We start from the raw sequence: 20,976 nt of genomic DNA on the forward strand, positions 1-20,976 counted from the left end.
CGGACGCACCCAGTTCCTCCAGGACGTGTCCCCATCTTAAGCTGGACAGGAACAGAGATCCAGCTGGTCCTATGCTCCAGCGTGAGCATGACCGCTGGGGAGGAAGGAAGCTTCTGGGCCGGCCACAAGCCCTCCCCAGCGGGTGCTGGGAGGGGAAACCACAGAACTCACATGGCCCCAGGCACGGGGCCGGGAGGAGGCTCGGGGAAAGGGACAAAGAAGAACCAGGGGCCGGGGCAGAGCCCGAAGGGTGGCCCCAAGCTGGGGCAAGGGCCTGGGGTGAGGAGGGGGACCGGCCAGCGTGAGCCCAGGCTGCCAGGGGAGCTCCAGCTACCGGTGGCGGAGGGGAAGGTAGGAGCCAGCGAGGACAAGCCAGGCTCTCAGAGGGGACACAGCCTCCAGGCAGCACGGCTTCACTTGGCCAGCACCGGGACTTGCTCCCCAGACACCCACCTCTCCCACCCCGGCTCCTGGAGCCCCCCCTTGTCCCCAAGGACACGGATGCAGGAGCGCTGCAGAAGCCAGCAGTTTATTACGTGTCCATGAGGGCCCCGGGAGGCTGCTCGGCTGGTCCCATCACCTGTACCCACGGGGCGGAGAGAGAGGCACAGGCAGCCCGATGAAGGGCAAGGCACGGTGCGAGGGTCCCTTCCATCCCTGCTGCCCCGAGCTGGGCCACCCCATGCAGGAGATGGTCCCGGGGTGGGGGGGGGGTAGTGCTGCGAGGCACATGGATGCTCCTCCAGCAGCTTCTGACCTGATGAGGCTCTGACGGCTCCGGCTGCTGCGTTGAGCGATGGCACTGCAGAGCCCAGGGAAGGCTCGAGGGCAGCCAGTTTGGCATGGACCAAGGTCCAGGTGTGAAAGACCAGCTGGACCCGGCAGGAGCTGGCATGTGGAGGCATGAGGATGCAGGCAGAAGCATCACACTGCGGCTGCCCTCATCCTACGGCAGGCAGGAGGCCAACGCCAGGCCACAAAGGAGGCAAAGAGATGTCCTCATCGCAGCAACATCTCTGTCGTAAGGGAGCTGAGCCTGTTCCTCCCACGGGCAGATGAGCGTCGGGCGCAGGCAGCGGGAGCCCCCGGCGAGGGCAAGGTGACAGGCCGAGAGCGGAGTCGGCGATGCAGGCAGGGAAGCGATGGGGTTGGACAACTCAGGGCTGGCAGCCCCGGGAGGGCAGGGAGAGACCTCGGTTGCCACGCAGGCATCAGCGCTCGGCGGTGAGCAGCGGCTGTGGGGAGAGTATGCGTGAACCTGGTACCTGCACCCCCCCCTGCCTGGCCCACCGTCCCCCCCCAACCCAGGGATGAGCCAGCCAGGGCTGTGGTGGGAGGCAGGTCCCGCAGCTCGGCTCCCCGAACCCACCCTGCGCGCAGCCGGCGTGCCCCCGCAGCGGAGCTGGTACCTGGCAAGAGTCTGGGGAGTCAGCGTCGGGACGCTTCCAGCTCGGCCTGGCCAGGGCACCCAGCACCAGCACCCCAAAGAGGATGATGAGGAGCCCCAGCGTGTTGGCAAAGACAGCCTCGGCGGGCAGGCACTTGTAGTCCGTCGTCCCGTTCCTCCTTGGGAGAAGAGGGGCCAAAAGCTTTCCTGGATGTGCCCAGCCTTCCCCTAAGCCCACACAACCCTGTACCCACGCCGCAGCAGGGAGTGGTGCAGGTTAACCACGCACCTGAGGGAGAAATCGCTCACTTCCCTTCGCCGCCCTGTGCTCAGTTTCCCTCTGTGCCGCTTCTGACACCGAGAGACAACGACCAGCCCAAACCACCCCTGCCCCAAGCCTCCCTCCCTGCAAAGGCTCTCCCCACGCCCGCCGCGATGCTCACAGGCTGAAGAAGAGCTTCTCGTTGATGCCCGACACGCACGAGGCCACGGACAGCATGAGGATGGTGGAGCCGAAGAAGACGTGGACGGGCTTGTACAGGGCACGGAGCCAGGCAGGAGCCCAGGGCAGCAGGAAGGCGCTGAAGCCGGCCAGCCACTGCAGGGAGGGGAGGTGAGGGCGACGGGCATGGAGAAGGGAGCCAGGGTGCGGGGGGGCCGGGGCAGCACCCACCTGGCAGGAAAAAAGCAGCACGGTGGCCAGCCCCAGCCAGCTGTGCAGCGAGTACATATTGGGCGTCCCGTGGTTGTTGTGGAAGCGAAAGACGGCCACCAGCCCCAGCACGGCCAGGGTGAAGGCTGCCAGGGTCAGGGCACCGTGCAGCACCTTCCAGGGGAGCTTGGGGCCGCTCCAGGCGGGGGGCAGGCGGTACACGAGAGCCGCTGTTGGGCGAGAGAGTCAGGCAGGAGCTGTGCCAGGGCCGCGCCGCGCCGCACGCCCCGCTCACCTGCACCGTACAGCACCACCATGCCCGTCACCATCAACACCGGGTGCCAGTTGAACATCTGGAGGCCGCCGTCCAAGGCGAAGCCGCCGCGCCAGTGCTGGCACCAGGCGCTCACGAAGGCCACGCACATGAAGCCCAGGCCGCCGAGAAAGATGGAGAAGGGCAGGAAGGGCAGATCCAGCATCTCTGCGACAGGATGGCGGCACCTGGGGAAGAGCGAGACGCCTGCTCAGCCTCTGCCGGGGCTCTCCGCCTGTGCCGGCTCTGGCCTGTGTGCAGACACCCCCAGGGAGGAGCCAGACTGAAAGGGGAACCAGGCACCCCAAGGAGGGGCGGCCCCAGCCCAGCTGCTGCCTGGCCAGGGAAGGATGCCAGGACTGGAGCCGGCCAGCTGGGGACGTGCAGGACAAAACCAGCTCCTGCAGAGCCAGGTCCCTGGGCAGCACCCTACCATGCCGCCCTGCTGCCAGGGGACAGCAGCAAGGGCCTCACAGAGGGTCCAAGTGTCTCCTGTAACCCTGCGCTCCCCCAGCACCCCCTACATTGTCCCCAAGAACCCACTGACCCGATCCCCTCCCCCCTCAGCACCTTGTACCCCCCCTCAGCTGCACCCACAGAACAGGGCTTGCCCCACCTGGGTGCGAGGAGGTACTCTTGTACCCCCCCCCACCCCCGACCCAGATCCTGGCAGCCCCAGCACCCCTGCTCCCTCCTGGCTGCTCTGCGCCAGTCCTCGCCCCCAGCTGCTTCACGGGGGTCAGAGGCGGGGGGACGGGCCCCACAGGCAACAGCCCACATCCCTGCCTGGGCTGGGCAGCAGGACCGGCAGGGCCTTGCCCTCGGTGCTGCCCTCAGCCCACGGGGCTCAAGCAGGTGACTGGCAGGAGCAGGGCTGAGCTCATTTGCCTGGCGTTTTGCATCTGCCTCCAAAAATAGATATTTATGTCTCCTCCTGGGGCGGGTGACAGCCTTGTGTTCCCCCGCCGCCCCCGGCCAAGATCAGCCGCCCCACGGGACCGTGAGGCAGGAGGTGGGTGGGACGCGGCCCCGATGCAGCACGAGGACCGCGAACTCAGCCACCCACTCGCTCCGAGGCCTTGCAATGCTTGCCACGGCGCTGAGCGGCCCCACAGCTCCCCTGGGCCTGGGCCCCACGGCTCCCCCAAAGCCTGGGCCCCACGGCTCCCCCAAAGCCTGGGGATGTGGGGCCTGGCCCCACGGCTCCCCTACAGCCGGGGCCCCGCAGCTCCCCCAGACTTGGTGACACAGGGCCTGCCACCACGCTTCCCACCACACCGGGAACACGGGGCCCGGCCCTACGGCTCCCCCGGGTCTGGGGACACAGGGCCCGGCCCCATGGCTCCCCGGAACACAACGCCCCGCGGCTCCTCCCGGCTCCGGGAACACGGAGCCGGCCCCACAGTTCCCTCAGTCCCGGGGTTTGGCCTGGTCCCGGGGCCGTACCTCAGTCCCCCCCGCCGCCCGCCAGGCCCCACGGCCCCCTCGGCCTCGCCGGGCGCCTCCATGTTGGACAGCGCCGCTCTGGCCGTTCGCCTCTGTGGTAGCTCCCTCTGATCCCCGCCAACCCTCCCGGACTCGTAGCCAGCGAGAGCGACGGCCAGAGCGGCCCCAGCGCGGTTCCTCCAGCCGCCCGCTTCCGCCCCCACCTCAGTGGCTGTTCCGTTACCCTGGAGACGGAAGATGGCGGCCGCAGGTCAGCGCCCGGCCGCTGCCGGGGTGCGGAGGGTGGGACGCGGCGGGGACCACGGGTACCCGCAGCCCCGGGCTCCACAGATTGCCTGTGTACCGGGGAGGAGTGGGGGGGAAGCACCCCCGGGGGCGGCTGCTAGGGTGGGGGGGACCCCGGTGGTGCTGCGGCCTCCTTCGGGACTGGGGTCGGTGGGCTGGATGGGGGGATAAGAGGGGACCCGGGGGCCAGGCAGGGAGAGGGTGGCTGGGTGGTGGCTGTGTGACGGCGGGTGGGGGTGTTATAGGACCTGGGAGTGGGGGGAGCTTCCCCCTTCCCCCATCACATCCAGCCCTGTGGCTCCCTTTCAGAGAAGGAAGGACCTCAGAGCAGAACTCTACCGCCAGGACACGGGGGACCCTCCCCGTTCTCCTGGACCCCCCCAATCCCTCCGAGCATCGCCTTACCTCCCTCTGTGTCACGTCCCTGCTTCCCCGGTGCTGCCCTGCTGCTGTCCCCAGGCAGTGCAGGTCCCGGGTCGGCTGTCGGAGAAGCGGGCAGGAGAGCTGTGCCTCCTCGCTTGTCCCCAGACAGCTCTGTTCCCTCCCTGTGTCCTCGTCCCCTCCCTGTGTCCTCGTCCACTCTCTGACCAGCTGCCCCAGGCAGGGTGCATGTTCCTGGGGTGGGGCAAAGGAGAGCGATGCTGGGACACGGCGTGCCCAAACCTGCCCCTGTAGCGTGGCCTGCTCAGCACTGCCCACGGAGCCGTCGGCAGCTTTAGGGTTTGTCCAGCATGAGAGGTGTGAACAACCTGCCTGGACGCTGCTCCCTGAGACTCGCACATCTCCCTTGTCCCTGAATTTCTTTGCATCTGTTTCCTGAGATCGGGGTGGCTGTGAGGCTGGAGGGTGGGAGAATGAGACTGAACCCGAGCCCTCTGCGTGGTGAGAAGAGAAGGGAGACAGCTTATTTGCGAGAGCCCAGCCTACAGACCAGGGGCAGAGCACGGCTCTGCGTCGGCGTGCTAGAAACTGGCAGGAGCTGCTGTTGGTTTGACCCTGCTTTGGGTTTCCAGAGGAGGTTTGCGAGGTGCAGGGGGTGCGTCCCACCCTCCCAAACAAAACTTCTGCTCCCCCTCCAGGTCTCGGTCGTAGGGAGAGGCGACGCTGAGCCCCTCAGCTCCGGACCATGAGCTGGCTCTGCCGCTGGGGATGCCGGGGCTGAGAGCTCCAAGCCCCAGGGAAGGAAGATGCTCCAGACCAGCAACTACAGCCTGGTCCTGTTCCTGCAGTTCCTCCTGCTTTTCTACGACCTCTTCGTCAACTCCTTCTCGGAGCTGCTCCGCACGGCCCCCGCCGTCCAGCTCGTCCTTTTCATGTGAGCGCCAGGCGGACATAGTGGGTAGCGCGGTGGGGCAGGAGAGCTGGGGTCTCACCACGTCTCTCTCTTCCTGCAGCATCCAGGACATTGCTATTCTCTTCAACATCATCATCATCTTCCTCATGTTCTTCAACACCTTCGTCTTCCAGGCTGGGCTGGTCAACCTCCTCTTCCACAAGTTCAAGGGGACCATCCTGCTGTCAGCGGCCTACCTGGCGCTCAGCATCTCCTTCCACATCTGGGTTATGGTAGGCTGGGGCGAGCTCGCGGCTGCCGGCTTCTCTTGAGGGCAGGCAGCACAGGCAGTGGTCCGCTTGCTTTCCTGGCCACAACCCCCTGCTCCCTTCAGTCCCTCTCTCATGAGAGAAAGGCCACGATCTACCACCGCAGGGACAGTTCGGTGTCCCCCTGCGATTCCCTGCGTGACGTCCTGCCCCGTAGGCATCAGGCTGGAAGTGAGCTGTCCCATCCTGGCCTCTTCCCTAAGGGCTGTAACCTGCTGGAAAATCCTCTTTCCACAGGGAAAGCCCAGCAGCTCCAGCTCTGTGCTGGCACAGAAGCCACTCCTGGGGTAATCCCCGCTGAAGTCTGTGACAGCACCTCCTGGTTTACCTGGAATTAATCCCCAGCAAACGCCAGGGCTCAGCGCCTGGGGGCGGCCCCCTCCCTGCTGGCAGCAAGCAAGCACCGAGTGGTCCTGGCAGCATCTTCCCCTTCTCTTCCCCGACTAAACTCCCTCCTGTCCCCTGCCCCGGCCCCCGAAGAAGCAGCCCACACACCCTGCCCAGCCCCTGGGCACCCTCCTCCATCGGGCTCTCATCCCCCACTTCTCCAGCCTCTGAGTGAGGGTCCGTCCCTACCTCGCTGACCCCGGGGCAGGGGAAAAGCTTCGAGCCGGGCCGGGGGCCGCCCCGCACCAGGGTGCCCGAGCGGGCAGCCGCCCCGGTGCTGCCCACGCCATCCGGGCAGGGGATTGACGGGGATTTGCAGAGATCTGAAGTCTGAAGCTAGAATAGGTCCCGGCTCGCTGGCTAAATCCCCTGAGCTGCTTAACCTTTGGGGTGGGGGAGCTGCCCCCCGCAGCCGGCAGCGTCTCCCCTGGCCTGTGCCCAGCAGCACACCGGGCTGAGGGAGCCGGAGGCACAGGTTGCTGCCCCCAAAACTAACACGAGGGTTATTCTTGGCTCCTGTCTGTCTGTCTGTCTGCCTCAGAACCTGCGGTGGCGGGACTCCGGCCGCTTCGTGTGGACCGAAGGCCTGCAGACCCTTTTTGTTTTCCAGCGGTTGGGTAAGGGCTCGTGGTCACAGGGTCCCTGGCGGGGTCCTGCCTCTTTCGGGGGAGCCTGTGGGGGCAAAGTTGGGGGTCCTCCCTCACCCCCCTCCCTCCCGCAGCGGCCGTGCTCTACTGTTACTTCTACAAGAGGACGGCAGTGCACCTGGGTGACCCCCTCTTCTACCAGGACTCGCTCTGGCTGCGCAAGGAGTTTGCACAGTTCCGCGGCTGATGGTTTCCCTTGGGCTCTGGGCGACCCACCGTCTTTCCCTTCAACTTCCCGGCAGCCCCCGCCGTCTCTCTGCAATTTGCGGGCCCCATCGGGGACAGTTTTGGCTCAGCCACCTTCCTCCTCTTCCTCCCGGGGACCAGCTCTTCTGCCGGCGCTGGCACAGCTCATGCAGATGCTGGGAGTTGGTGGGAGGCTCCTGGTGCATTCCGGCGCCGCAGCTCGTGTTGGGACTTGAGTGTTTTTGTAAACAATAAAGAAATAAATCGGCTGCCTTTTCCAGAAGCTGCCCGGTGTCTGTGCACCCCGGGTACCCCCCCGGTTCTTCCCTTCCTCCCAGTGACAGCGGCCGCCATCCCAGCAGCCTTACCCATGCCTTGTGCCGGCCCCGGCCAGCTCAGCGCTGTGTTTGCAGCCACAGAACAAGGCTGTTCCCACCTTGCAGCGTGGGATGCTCGGCCCAACGTAGGAACGGAGGCAGAACCGGAGGGCAGCCGGTGATCCCCACCCGCCCCAGCCGGGGGTCCCGGTTCCCACCCGCCCGGCCGGCCGGGCGCGGGATTCGAACCCGCCGCTCAGCTGCCCAGTCCTCCTGAACCATAGAGAGGGCGGAGAGAGCGGCCGGGCGCCTTCCCGCCCAGCGCTCCCGGGAGCGAGGGCGGCGGCGGCCGTTCCCATGGAGATGGAAGATGGCGCCCAGGAGTGAGTGAGGGGCCGCGACGGGTAGCGGGGCCAGGACCGGGGAGGGCGGGGGGGACACAGCGGGGCGTAGGGATGGGACTGGGAGCTGGCCAAGGCGCAGAGGGGCCTGGAACGGTCCGGGAGCGGGGTTCAGCCAGGCGGGGAGCGGGGTTGGGGCCCGGTCCGTGCCGCCCCCGCCTACGGCCGCCTTGTGCCCTCAGGCCGCCAGCGCTCCTCGGCTCCGCTGCAGGTCCTGCTTTTCCTCAACGGGTGGTACAGCGCTACCTACTTCCTCCTGGAGGCTTTCGTCTTCGTGTACAAGGGTGAGTCCCCCCCAACCCCGGCCCCCCCCCGCCCAGGGCAGCAGCCCCCCCCCCCCGCCCCGAGGCCCAGGGTGGGCTGTCGGTGCAGGCCCTGAGGGCAGCGGTGGCTGTACCCCGCAGTGCTGCTGCTGCCGTACCCCTTCACTAACCTGGCGCTGGACGTGGTGCTGCTCTTCCTCTACCTCGGCACTGAGGCCACTCGCATCTTCTTCGGTAAGTGCTGGGGACAGAGGGGGTGGTGTCCTCTGGGGTGACATCGGGCTCCAGAGCTGCCACCCCCCCACCCCAGGAACTGCTGGGGCAGAGCTGGGACCGCCGTGGTGCCATTTACCATGTCCCCACCACCACCGCAGAGTCCTGGGGGGCCCTGGGGGACACACCCCTCTAACCATGTTCCCCCCAGGATCCAAGGGGAACCTGTGCCAGCGGAAGGTGCCGCTCTCCATCAGCCTGGCCCTGACCGTCCCGGCGGCCGTGATGGCGGCCTATTACCTGCTGCTGCAGACCTACGCCCTGCGCCTGGAAGCCATCCTCAACGCCATCCTCCTGCTCTTCTACGCCGTGGAGCTGCTGCTGGGTGTCCTCGCGCTGGTCTCCTTCTCCAGGTAACGCAGCCGGGCCACGTCGTGCGGGGAGCTGGGTAACGCCGGGACGCAGCAGAAGCCGGCACGGTGAGCCACCTGGTTGGTTTGGCGCTGACATGTCCCCCTCTTCCCTTCTTGGCAGCGTGGATTCGTACTGAGGCCCTGTGCCACGCCAAAGGACCAGGCACAGAGCGGCACAGGTACGCGAGGCAGCGGGGAGGCAGCGGGGAGCCAGCGGCCCCGGTGCCGGCTCCATCTCCTAGGCCAAGCCCACGTCAGTCCCGGGCAGGAGAGGTCTTCACCCTGCCTGCGCTCCGCTTCGCCCGGCAGCATGCACGAGCGACCTGCTGGGCAGCACCCGACCCGCTGCCACCCGGGAGGCGGCCCCCAGGACTTGTGATGCACAGGTCAGTTTGAGGTACGGAGAATTATTTTTTTTTTTTTCTATTGCCTTCTCAGAAAAATTCACTATTTTCCAATAAATATTTATTTTTACCTGGTGCCTGGGCATGTGGCTTTCCCCACGGCAGCGGGCTGGGCATGAAGGGCTCAGGAGCTTCCAGCACTGCACCGCTGCCCCACAGCGCTGCCCTGAGCCGGCTTGGGGGGCACAGGAGCCCCTCAGAAGCACGGGAGGACAGTGAGGGTTGGGGATGGTGGGCACAGAGGCACTAAATAGTCCCCAAGCGCTGCTCTTCCCTCCCACACAGTGGCACTAAAATGCTCCCACCCACTCACTCATCATAAGGAGGAAACACGACAGAAGAGCCCTACAGCGCCATATAAAAGATCGACAATGTCATCAAGTTTATTACACAATTTCCAACCTATCAGAAAGACAAACAAATCTAGTCACTGCGAGCAGGAGGGGCAGCGCCTCGCTGGGTGGTTAATAGGGGTTTGCTCTGCACTTTTCCCCACTATATTTGGAAAGAAACTAAAAATTTGTGTCATTAAGTAAAAAACAGAACTCTCCCACCGAGCGCTCCCCCCGGCACTCACCCGCTAAGCCGGCACCTCATGGTACTTTACAAGATGGGTTGCTTTTTTTTTGTTTGTTTTTTTTTGTTTTTTTTTTCTTTTTTTTTTGTTTGTGTGTCATTTCAACCTAAAAAGACCTCCGGAGCTGGGCTTCTCCTGTCCAGCAACAGTTCAGAGGGTGACACCGCCTGGCCGGCAGCCCTGGGGGCTGGCACCCACCCTGGAAGTCACCTTGTGTCTCCTCAGCTCACCCCAATGCTCCCGGGCTCTCCCTCTCCTGCCGGAGGGACACGTGTGGGGCCTCGCAGCCCGGAGAAAGCGCAGGGCTGGGGTGGGGGGGGGCTCCCACCTGGCTGCCCACTGCTCTGTGCAGTGCACAGGCACACCCCCCCTCCCCGCCACCGTGTCCCCACCACCCCCGTCCCGGCCTCTGCGACACAGCCGAGCTGCTACCACGCGCGGAACCGCCGCACCGCCTGTTAGGAAAGGGTAGCCGGGGGACGCAGGGACACAGCAGGGAGAGCCCCCAGCACCTGCGGGGGACAGGTAGTCCTCAAGGCAGGGGGGGTGGCAGCCTGCCCTGCCCCGCTCTGCCTCCTCCGCTTCCTCTAAAACAAGGAAGGTGCTGCGGGAGAGGCCGGCTCCGTGCAGGACCCTGCCGGCGCTCGGCAGCCGGAGCTGCTGTTTGGGATGGCAATGGCGCTGTGGCGAGCCGGTGGGGAACATCGGGGCAGAGAGAGGGGGCGACCCCCGGCCCAGCTCTAGCCCCCCCTTCCTCAGCACGTCGCTCCCAGACAGAGCGGAGAGGGCGAGGGGGGAAAAGCAGGCCCGTGGAGGGGATGGGCTGCGCTTCCCCTCCCTCAGAGGGGGGAAAAGGAGGAGCGTGGCACAGTGTCCTGCGGGACGGGGGGGGGCCCGTGCTGGGACTGCTGGGGTGATGGGGACAGGAGTGTCCCCAGACGAGGCAAGAGGATGGTACGTGGCAGAAGACCCCATACCAGCAAACCCGGGCACGGGGTCGGGAGCCGTGCGCCTCCAAGCCCCCGCGCTTCACGCTCACAGGGAGGGGTCCATCCCCTCCAGCCACCCCCGGAGAGGAAAGGGCTCACAAACCTCCCTCCATGGAAAAAAAAAGCACCATTTCTCTTTGGGTCCGAGAGTCCACGGAGTGGAGCGGGGTGGCCCAGGCGCAGGCGTTCCCCGGCTCCCCGTCTCTCCCCGGGGAAGCAGCAGTAGCGGTGAGTGCGGGCAAAGGCTCAGGCCCCAAGGCCACGAGGTGTCGGTGGGAGTCCCGCCGGAGCGCGGCACGGTTTTCCTCGGGCGCCCGGAGAGAGCTGGGGGTGGCGGGGAAGGGGCGGGGGGGTGGAGCGGCCTCGGTCACGTAGTCCTGATCGAGGTGAGGAGATACGAGTCCATTAAAAACCACTTACTGCCAAACTCCTGCGGGGAGAGACGAGAGGAGTGGTCAGAGAAGCGCCGAGGACCCTTCCCACCACCTCAGCCCTCGCTCCTCGAGGGGGACACCCGAGACCCCACACCGATGGCACGGCACATGCGGCAACGCCCTGGCACCGGCTCACCTGTCTCAGTGGTGCCGGTCCCTCTCTCTGTCCCTGTCCCGATGTCGGTCGTGCTCCCGGTTCCGCTCCTGGAAATAGTCCTCGTGCCGATCCTCGCTGTGGAGCAGGTCCCGGTGCCGCCGGCTGCTTTCGCGAGACCGGCTGGGAGAGCGCTCCCGAGATCGGTGTCTTTTCCTGAGAAAAAAGAAGAAAAAGCTTTCGGTCACCTCCGGAGAGGATCTCGCTGGGTTGGGGACAGAGACAGCGAGCAAACCCCCAAGACGGGGTGCAACGAAGCCACCCCCACGCAGCTCCGAGCCCCAGAGCCGTCGGTACCTGGAGGAGCTGCTGCTGGCGCCCGTGCTGTAGGACTTGGCTTCGATGCCGTGCAGACAGTCTTTGAGGGACGAGAGGAGGACGCGGCACCGCTCGTCGTTGGCGACGCGGGACTGCTTGATGACGGCGATGGCCGTGAGGAGGGTCTCGATGGCGTCGCTGTAATCGCCTGGGGAAAGCGGAGCAAGGCTCGAGGGATGCGGACTTGCCGCAGGATGGCACAGAGGGCGGGGGACACGTGGCGGGCACAGGGACGCGGTCACCGTTACCTGCGCTGGCGCCGGACACTGCCTTGGAAATGGCGCTGCTGGAGATCGCCCGGTTCCTGTTCATGATCTCCTCAAACTCCACTTCGCTCACAGGGGGAGGTGGCGGGCCAAGCTCCCGGCTGCGCAGGAGGCACACGTGGGGGTCAGCATAGCCCCCCCATCCCCAATTTGGTACCGAGTGGCACGCGGCCCCCCCCCCCCCCCACTCCGCCCCTTCTCACCTGCTGTGGTTGTAGGGGGCCATGGCCTTGCCGTAGGTGTCCGGTGGAGGACCCAGGGCTGCGTTGGGTGGGGGGAAGAAGGCAGGGTTGAGGTGCAGGGCAGGGGGGACAGCCCCCGGGGGCGGCACAGCCAGGTGGGGGGGCAGTCGAGGCGGCGGGGGCATGAGATGCTGATAGTGGATGCCGGGTGGGGGGTGGGGGGACGCCGAAGCCGGAGGAGAGGGGCAGCGGGGGAGGCATCGGCGGCGGGGGCAGCCCCATGAGGGGCAGGGCGGCGGGGGGGCGGTTGAAAAAAGGCAGGACAGAGGGGGGTTTCTCCACACGGGCAGGCGGCAAGGCATTCTCTGTCGGTGTGGCACGGCCGTCCACCGAGTCCACGGAGTCTCGGGAGTGGGCCCTCGGCGGCACACCTGCAAGCGGCACAGGAAAGAGCCATGAGCCGTGGCCGGAGGGCCTGCGGGTCTCGGAGACCTCCTCCTCCTCTTCCTCCCCACCCGCGGCAACCGGCGCGAGGACCGTCCTCTCCCGCAGCCCCGTGAGGTCCGGCCTTGAGAGAGCTCAAGGTGCCCAGAGAAAGATCCAGCCAGCCAAACGTAGCCTCCGCTTCCACGTGCCTTGAAGGGGGTACCAGCTCTCCAGCAAGACCCCGGCTGCCCACACGGTGCCCCGGGGACGCTCGCTCTCGGCCAGCGAGGCTCTGCGGAAGCTGCCGAGCAAGCGGGTTACAGGGAGAGAAGCGAAAAGCCCCAAGAAATGGCGCGAGGTCCCCAGCAGAGAGGTCGCTGGGTCCCGAGTCCCCGAAGACATTAAACGACCCAGAGAGCCTGTGATTGCACACGGGTTCAGAAAGGCCTGAGCGTGGAGGAACATGAGGAGACAGAACCCAAGTGCCGACAGCAATGGAGCTGCTGGAGGAAGGAAAACTCGGCGCCCGTCTGCCCTCGAAGAGAGGGACAGGAACCCTTGCTGTGTCCAAAGAGGCTTTGAGGATGAGACGGGAGAGGTACGAAGGAGGGCACTGCCTCTGCCCGAGCCCCTCGGGGGAGCCACGGCTCCCCACCGGGCCTTGCCGCTCTGATGGCCATCAAGCGGAGCACCATCTAGGCGCCGGTGTTCCTGAGCTGGCGGCAAGGGTTCACGGGAGCTCAGCCGTGCCAACGGCAAGGCCCCTGGGGGCAGGCCGAAACTCAGCCTCCCCGTGCCCGGCGGGAGAAGGGAACACACCCTGCTCTGCCGAAACGCAAGGGCAGGTCGGGACGCGGTCTAACAGCGTATGGTGCTGCCAAGCAGCAGATCACCGTGGGCACTGGAGCTGAAGGGAGGGTGCAAAGGTCACAGCTACCCCACTGTAACTCGGCCAGGGCGCTTAGGAAGAAGGGCTTTCCTTGCATGAAATGGGCCACGGGATCTACAATGACCACAGCTGGCCAAGACCTCCTCGTATATGCTCCTGCCAACAGTCCCTGTGGCTCCGCAGAGCCCCCCAGCACGGGGCTGGGGCGTCACATCGCTGCGGAGTGAGGCAAGGACCACCTATTGCCATTGTAGAAAGCCCACGGCCAGGCCCCAGCTGGAATACTGCGTCCAGTGTTGGGCACCTTACCTCCGCAGGGATGGACAAATTCTGGAGGAGATCCAGAGAAGAGCTACTAATAGATATGGAGGGTCTTAGCTATGTTGATAGGCTGAAGAGCTTAAGCCCATTCAGTTTGGAGAGGAGGAGGAGGAGGCTACGAGGGATCTTCGCAGTGTGTGAGCACCTAAAAGGGGATCATAAAGACTCGGGTCAGGATCTAATCAGACTCAGCAGCAATAGGAAACAACCCCCAGAGACTCCTGGCAGTGTCCCCCCACCCCGAGGTCTTGGTGGGTTCAGCCTGACAGCTCTGCTGGGGATCTGCGGGGCCCGCGGGAGCTGCCGCACAGCGTGGAAGCCCCCCCCAACCCGTGGCGTGCCTTCGCCTCACTCACGTTTGCGAGCCTGCGCCTCGAACTGTGACAGGTTCTGCCGGGTTGCCAGCCTCACCTCCACCTTGTCCCCGTTGAGGATTTTGCCGGGCAGGAGCTCCAGGAGTTTGTGGACTGAGTTCTCAGAGGCAACCACCACCTCTGCATACCTGCGGGAAAGCCTGATGGTCAGTCAGCAAAAGCCAGCCCCAAGTGGTTCACACCCTGGTAGGGGGTAGGGACCCCCTGCCAAACCCCACGGGGCTCTATCCGTCCTCGCTGGCAGAGACTACCCAGCACCACCCCCTCCCACCGCCTTCCCTGGCAGCTGAAACCAGCCTGGTGTTATATGACACCCCCCCATCCCTTTCCCACGCTATTTCGGAGTCTCCGCTTTACCATCCCAGCTCCAGGCGGGCTGTGCATCACCTGTGCCAGCCAGGAAAACCACCGGCTGCCTCCCAACACAGAGGACGTGGCCGTGAAGGCCTGACTCCCCCATTCCCCCACATCCCCCTCGGCTCTCACCCTTTCGACTGGCCATTGGCTCGGTTCTCTGCGAATTTCAGCTCCACTACGTCGTAGACACCAACCGAGCGGATGGTCTGGATCAGCTGCTGGTCAGTTGTCCACTGAGGGGAAGAGAGGCCAGTGTCAGCTCACACAGCCCTTTGCAGGACCACGCTGCCCCTCCCCCCCCCCCCCCCCCCCCAGCTAACCCAGGCTCAGCGCTCAGGGGGCTGGGGCAGGGCACTTGAGTTCAGACACCCTCACAGCCCCTACAGGGAGTTTAAAATCAATCTCGAGTCTGAAACAGGTCCTGGGCACGGCTACCAGCGGTATCTCTGTTCTCTGGACAAGACAGAGCCTTCCCAGGACTCTCCCTGTATCTGTCAAAAGCAGAAGGTGACTCGCCCACACAGCCCCCAGGAAGGCAGAGCCAGGTGGGGCAGCAGCCGGTGCGAGGGAAACACTGCAGCCGCTGGTCACTCGCCCCAGACTCGACCTGAAGCCCCTCAGGGCTACGAATCCCTTTTCCCCGAGGATCACAATGTCAAGCCCAGCTCACGACCCAGCTTGGGACAATGGGTCAGCATGGATCACGGAGGAACAGCACCCCCAAAGAGCCCTGCAGCCCCTCAGGGGTTTCTCTGGAGGACTTCCAGCTGTGTATGTACCACAGGAGACCCAAACTGCCCACGCAAGTGGTCTGGACACCCCCTCCACAAGCAAGCATAGCCAGGCAGAGATTCCACTCACCCAGGAGAAGCTGCCCACATAGACAGCAGCTCTCTTGTTGCGCAACCCGCTGTACGTGTACAGGATGGCAGGAGATTTGCTGTTGGGCTTGGGGGACGGCTCCTGGCGGATCTCCGGGGGTGCCTCTGAGCTGCTGGTGCGGCTTTCGGGGGGCTGCGAGCTGGCTGCTAGCACGTCGTCGTACAGGTCCATCTGATCAGCATTACTGAACTCAGAGTCCTGCAAGGGGAGACACCGTGAGCACCACTGCAGAGGGGAGACCCCAGGGGTGAAACCGCAGCTCGGAAAGGGACCTGTGGGCTGTTAAGAGCCTGAACGGGGCTCTGGAGGACTGCCCCATTCTGCTGGAGTCCTCCTACACCCCCCCAGCAATGACCGTCCAGCAGAAGCCAAACACCAACCACCACAGGAGATGCTTAAAGTCATCTCCTGGTGCTGCTCTGCCGCAGGTGGCCCGCTGTGCAGGGGACTGCAGATGAACGATGCTGGAGGTTAGGAAGCCCCCTTCACGGTTTGCAAACCAGTTGTCCCAATTCACCAAGTGCTGATGTGCACAAGCTCTTTTGAGGCAGCACAAGCTGAGTCCAAAGGTTTAGCGCCCAAACCACTTGTCTTGTTCTAACTGTTTGTAGTTAGAAGGTGGTGAATCACTGCCATGAATGAAGCCACAGCAAACAGATCCGGCGCCTGTTATCTCTCACAAGCCAGCTCCTCTTGCCCGGAGCCCTGTCCCCTCCCCTTGGTGGCATGCCACCATGGTGCATCCCTCTTTCAGCACTTCAATTTTGCAATGACAACTCCTCACGCTTTCCCCTGGCCCAGCAGACCCCTCCCAGCACCGCACTGCTCTTCCCCACTACTCCACTGCCCTACAAAAACATGCCGTGCCCTAGGCTTATGACCAACCCTCAGCTGAGCAATCCACCACAGCGTCTGCTCTTCTTTCTGGGCAATGTGGAAATCCCTTGTGCACGTCTCCAGTCCAGCTGCCCAGCTCTCCAACCAGCCAAGCATTAACGCAAGCCCCACAGCAACAGGATCAACATCTCCTTTCCCCAGCAATGAGGATTGCCAGTGCCCCGAAGACAGGGCGATGGGCTCTGCTTTGCAGTGCTTGACATAACCCTAGAGCATTTTTTTACACTTAAGGAGGTGGGAGAAGGGAGGAGTACTCCAGGAAGCAGAATCACAAGGCTTTCACCCCACTGGCGACCTGCGCTGGCTTCATTTTCCTCCCCCAAACTTCAACAACAAGCCTTTTGCTTTTCTGTCTGCTCCTCCGCTGAGCTCCAGCACACACCTCGCGCGAGCAGAGGACCAGCTTGCTAGGGTGTCAGCTGTCTTGAGCAACGGGGCAAGACGCAACTTGCTGCTCTGGGAGGCTACCAGGAAGAAGCTCACCTTCTGTAAGCGTGCGAGGGCAAGAGTTCAGTGGTGGAAAACCAAACGCCCTCAACGGACAAACCTCTCGCTCTTTGGCAGGCATACACTTCACAACAAGTCCAGCCTGGGGGTTTCACTTTCCCTCAAACCCTGCTCGCCTCAGATATGCCGCCACAAGCTCACTCGGTTTTGGGCCAGCAGAGCCCTCTTCAGGGTAGGAGCTACACACGCCGTCTGCACGCACAGATGCACGCACAGCATTTCCCCTCCCCTCGGCAGCGCAGCCTTTCACGGCAGGAACCAGCCACCGAGGAATCTTCTGAGCTGTGAACTCAAGTGTCCTAGATCTGCCTTCCAATTCCCACTCTGTTCCGGGCTATATTTAATTTGGAGTGTACAGCGAGTGCTGTGTTTACTACGGATCTTCAGACTAATTGCTCACCCGGATTCAGCGTGCGCTGAGCATCATTTCATGCTACAAATTACCACGTTGGTATCTGTCCCACGGGAGCAACGCACAGGTCCTGTGCAGCACAAAAACAGAGGCTCTGCTCCCAAATTTTTAATTCCGGGACTTCAAAGGCAGTTCGGACAACATCTTCTGCTAGAGATAGCGCGAGGCGGTTAAATCCCTGACACTGTGACGGTCAGGAAACCGCACACATAAAACATGTCCCTTTGTGAGCTCAGGGGAGAGACGGGGAAGGGTGCTCAGCACACGGCTTTCAAAGGGTCACGGAAGTATCAAAATCAAACCACTTTCCTCCAGACATGTTGACAGCAACGTCCATTTCTAAAGCAAGCCGTAACTTTTGCATCTAGCTATTTCAGCTCCAGAGCTGATCAAAAGGTTGTAAGAATTTCAACAGGGAGCAGTATTTTTACACTCATTCTCAAAACAGCTCAACTGTTTGTTTAATCCGCCTCCCACACTCCTACCCTGACGAAGCGCCTTTGGACACAGCCCAAGGCTGGAAGATTTCTGCCTGAAAGTTTCATAAAGTCAAGAACAAAACCAGGAGGGCTAGAGGAGAAATTGCATGAAAGCCCTCAGATATGCTACTTAGGGGATGCTTCAGCTTGGGAGTTTTTAGAGATCCTCTGGGCCCGTTCATTTTTGACGCTCTCCTTTAAAAACGAACAGCCCGATAAGAAGATGGTGTAGAAGCACTCACAGCCCAAGCGCTCAGAGTGCACTCTGCTGCTCTCTGCCCTCGCCACTGCACTGAATTTGCAGACCATCGCTCGAAACACACGGTAGCGAGAGGCTTCTTGCATCACCCACCGCCCCGTCACCTAACACCTTCACTGCCATTCAAACCCCGACACAGCAAACGCGCTCTGAACCCATGCGTGACGCCTTGCGAGGTGCACGGGGATGAAGCCAGGCACCGTCGGCGGTAACTACCACGTGTGCTGTGGGATTTGGAACCACGCTGGCGTTCCTGGTGTGCCACAGGGACCACAGGGCAGCCAAGGCACCTTCCTACTGCCCTTTGATCCCATGCGCGCCATTGTGCACAGATTAACTCTCAGTTTCTTCCTGCTGCCGCACAGCCCGAGGCAACTGAGATGCTGGAGTTGGCGGCCTTGATAATCACTTCCAGCTTTAAGAAGCCTCCATCTACTTGGCCATGTCAAAGATCTTTTGTGTACTGTCCCCCAAACCCTGCAGTTAAATCTTTCCATGCTGCTTCCCGCTGTGCAGCCAGGCTTGCTCTGTCCTCCTCTCAACGCTGCTTAACTTCTTTACTCCCAAAGATCCCCGAGACTTGACCGAGGCCAGACCAGACCCATCAGAGACCCTCTCACCTCCCCAGCAGACACACCCACGTCAACTCAAACCGCTGCTTTTGTCGCCCTTCCTGCTCCAGGCTTCCCGGGAGCCGAGCCTTCGCAGGAAAGCCTACCTGCAGGCACAGGCGGGCCAGGCAGCGCTGGCCCATCTCCGCAGATCGCCCATGAAGTGGCAGCAGAGTTCTCCTGTTAAGTCCTCCCACTTGTTTGTTGCTCATCAGTTGTCCTCCGAGACGTTGCAGACTTTCCAACTCACACCCACCAAAGTCGCAGTTCTTCTCGAGACAGTAGCTACCATGTCCACTTTCACTGCTTCCCTTTGGCGTTCAGAGTAATTGCCAGAAATGAAATTTCCTGGCTATTCTGTGCGCTTCTAAACTCCAGCCCAGCGACCTCCACACGCTTTCTTAATCTACACCTTCCACCCTTATTCCCACAGCTATCCAGCTCTCCCTTCCGCTCCCAAGTCTAGGAAAACCTATTTCCCAATTCTGTTAAAAGCGAATTGCGTGAAAACACACAAATTGAGGCAGTTCCTAAGCCACAGCAGTTCTCTTTGGTCCCAGCACAGTACTAGATTGTTTAATACACGGGGAATCGGGTTTATTCCGGGATTTTTTCAGGAAGGACGCAGGAAGCGGTATTTCAGAGTCAGAGGGTGTCCAGGCAGGGCTGCCTGGCTGCTACAGGCAGAACAGATGTTTGCTTTGCAACTCACCTTTTCTAGTGAGGTTCCTGTTATTTTGGCAGTGTTACAGCCAGCTTGGACCCTGCCCTTCTCCAAGGCAATTGCTCTCAGCGGAGAACTCCTGCTTCTTCCCAAGCAGCTGGAAAGCACCTCGCAGTCCTCTTGGTTCCGAGGCAGTTAACACTGTTTCCATTAACACTGTTTCCAGGATTTCGCTTTGCCCTGAAGGTCTAACCCACTCTCACCTGATAACCTCCCGCCTCCTCAGAACAAAGGGTTTATCACCCTCAGCTCCTCTTCAGCCCTCTGGGAGCTTACGGCGATTCCCTCCTCCACATGTTTTGTTTCCAGTTCGTGCAGCTTGCCCTCTAGTGCAGAACCAACTTTCCTCCATGGGCTTTCCATGGTTGTTTTTAATCTTCAAACATCCACGTTCACACCTGCTCTCCCAGATCCCTGAACTCTCTAAAATCTGCTTCTCTAACAGCTACGCACCCTCCCATTCTCTGTCATTTCTTCCTGTGAGTCCCAGACAGCCTCCGGGTGGGTGAGGTGGCCCACGGGCAGCTCTCCGACCACAGCGAGTCCCCGCCACAGCTTCCCAGCCTCGGTGGTCCCGTGGGTTCGATGCTCTGGGTTCCCTCACCCTGCGGTTCCCTAGCAGTGCCTCTTCTAGTTTGGATTTCTCATTTCTCCAATCGAGCTGCAACTATCCCCTTCAATCCCCGCTCATCACTACCCCGGCAAATGTTCTGGCCCAAACCCTGCCTCCCCCCTCCTAAACATTTTGTGACCATCCACATGTTGAACCCACAGAAAGACCCTTTATTATTCCCAGCTCAAGATGGCAGCCACCAGGATTTAGGAACGGTCCCAGCCCTCAGTTCCCCACAGGGACTCTCCAGTGCTGTACCACCTTTTCCCAGGCACACAGGTCACATCTTCTGCCTCTGCTCAATGTGTACATACCAGCCGGTGGGTACGTCCAAGCTAACCACTCCAACGCCTCGCTAACGAGTTGGCTGACGCCGATTATGGTGCTCTTCCCCAGAAAAGGGGGCTCTGTAGCCCCAGCCCTGCAGCCGGACGCGCCGCTCACCTGGTTGAACTCCTCGTCGGCGTAGATATCGATCAGATCCACTCCCTCGGACATATTTCCAGAGACGGGAGCAGGAGCCCGGGCTGGGACCGGGGCGAAGCAGGAAGACCAAAGGTGCACTGCAGCGTGGCAAGGGGGGAGAAAGAGGGTCAGCGAGGCACGGGGGACCCACTGTTCACATCCCTGAGTCCCCTCTGCCCCCCCCCCACCTCTCTCTATAGGACTGTGGCCCCCCGTCCCTGCAGGCACCCAGCCACCCCTCCAGAGTGACCCACAGCCTCAGCCCAGACTCACCCAGGGGCCGCAGCAGCCCCTCACCCTCTGCCTAGGACCCCCCCCCACCTCGCTGAGGGCCACCCCCGGGGGCAACGTAGCCCCGTTTCCCCTAAACCTACCCAACCCTTGCGGGCAACAACCCCCCCTCAGGGGGCAACCATAACCCAGCCCCCCTCCCCTTCCCATCCCACCCCGGGGGCCACAACCCCCCGACCCCCCTTAACCCAAACCCAGGGGCACCCACTTCCCCCCCCCACACCCCGGGCAAGCCCCACCCCAACAGCGAGGGTCCCTGGGGGGACCCTACCGCTCCCACCCACCATAACTGCCCCCCTCCCCCGGCCTAAACCCCCTCCCCGTCCCCACCGTGGGGGGGGGGGAGACCGCCATCTCGGCCCGGCGCGGCCCGCCCCTGCCGAGCGGCCGGGCCCGGGGCACTGGGGGGGGGGGGGGGCCGTGGGGGGAGTGGAGGGAGGGGGGCACAAGAGTAGAGTGGGGGGGGGGGGGGTCGCGGTGTCGTGTCCGTGTGTCCCTCCCCCGCCCCGTCCCGCTCGTCCCCGTCCCGGCCCGTTACCGCCAGCAGGCCCCGAGCGCGCGCGCCAACCGCGCTCACCGCCACCGCCAGCGCCGCCGCGCCACGCCACACCCCTTCCGGTTTAGCGTCACGCC

At 63.0% G+C, this 20,976-nt stretch overlaps 4 protein-coding genes across 5 annotated transcripts; 2 read left to right on the forward strand and 2 right to left on the reverse strand.

The window, feature by feature from the left end:
- Positions 1-513: 513 nt before the first annotated feature.
- On the reverse strand, positions 514-4,717 carry LOC115351590 (cytochrome b ascorbate-dependent protein 3). 2 transcript variants are annotated; one of them, XM_041129142.1, is made up of 6 exons: positions 4,489-4,717; positions 2,335-2,540; positions 2,061-2,269; positions 1,831-1,985; positions 1,410-1,562; positions 514-1,235 (listed from the first exon to the last, which is right to left on the reverse strand). In XM_041129142.1, exons 2-6 carry the CDS (start codon positions 2,516-2,518, stop codon positions 947-949), a joined length of 990 nt encoding a protein of 329 aa, XP_040985076.1. In that variant the 5' UTR covers positions 2,519-2,540; positions 4,489-4,717; the 3' UTR covers positions 514-946. The 2 variants fall into 2 exon arrangements, with proteins under 2 accessions (XP_040985076.1, XP_029894335.1); XM_030038475.2 differs by lacking the exon at positions 4,489-4,717 and adding an exon at positions 3,799-3,957 and having other exon boundaries at positions 988-1,235; positions 1,410-1,566.
- Positions 3,965-7,188, forward strand: TMEM138 (transmembrane protein 138). Its single transcript, XM_030038480.1, has 5 exons — positions 3,965-4,048; positions 5,163-5,398; positions 5,478-5,649; positions 6,614-6,689; positions 6,794-7,188. The coding sequence occupies exons 2-5, from the start codon at positions 5,271-5,273 to the stop codon at positions 6,904-6,906; spliced, it is 489 nt and encodes a 162-aa protein (XP_029894340.1). The 5' UTR covers positions 3,965-4,048; positions 5,163-5,270; the 3' UTR covers positions 6,907-7,188.
- Positions 7,189-7,287: 99 nt separating this feature from the next.
- Positions 7,288-8,986, forward strand: TMEM216 (transmembrane protein 216). Its single transcript, XM_030038483.2, has 5 exons — positions 7,288-7,605; positions 7,806-7,907; positions 8,028-8,120; positions 8,311-8,512; positions 8,634-8,986. The coding sequence occupies exons 1-5, from the start codon at positions 7,593-7,595 to the stop codon at positions 8,647-8,649; spliced, it is 426 nt and encodes a 141-aa protein (XP_029894343.1). The 5' UTR covers positions 7,288-7,592; the 3' UTR covers positions 8,650-8,986.
- A 288-nt stretch (positions 8,987-9,274) lies between these two features.
- Positions 9,275-20,936, reverse strand: CPSF7 (cleavage and polyadenylation specific factor 7). Its single transcript, XM_030038451.1, is given in 11 exon segments — positions 9,275-10,912; positions 11,053-11,226; positions 11,368-11,536; positions 11,637-11,755; positions 11,858-12,051; positions 12,053-12,267; positions 13,829-13,974; positions 14,333-14,436; positions 15,065-15,283; positions 20,032-20,150; positions 20,882-20,936. Coding segments are annotated over 9 exon segments (1,389 nt in total). The 5' UTR covers positions 20,086-20,150; positions 20,882-20,936; the 3' UTR covers positions 9,275-10,912; positions 11,053-11,057.
- Positions 20,937-20,976: the final 40 nt, after the last annotated feature.

This window comes from Aquila chrysaetos, chromosome 16 (assembly GCF_900496995.4).
Source record: "Aquila chrysaetos chrysaetos chromosome 16, bAquChr1.4, whole genome shotgun sequence".
Classification (NCBI taxonomy): domain Eukaryota; kingdom Metazoa; phylum Chordata; class Aves; order Accipitriformes; family Accipitridae; genus Aquila; species Aquila chrysaetos.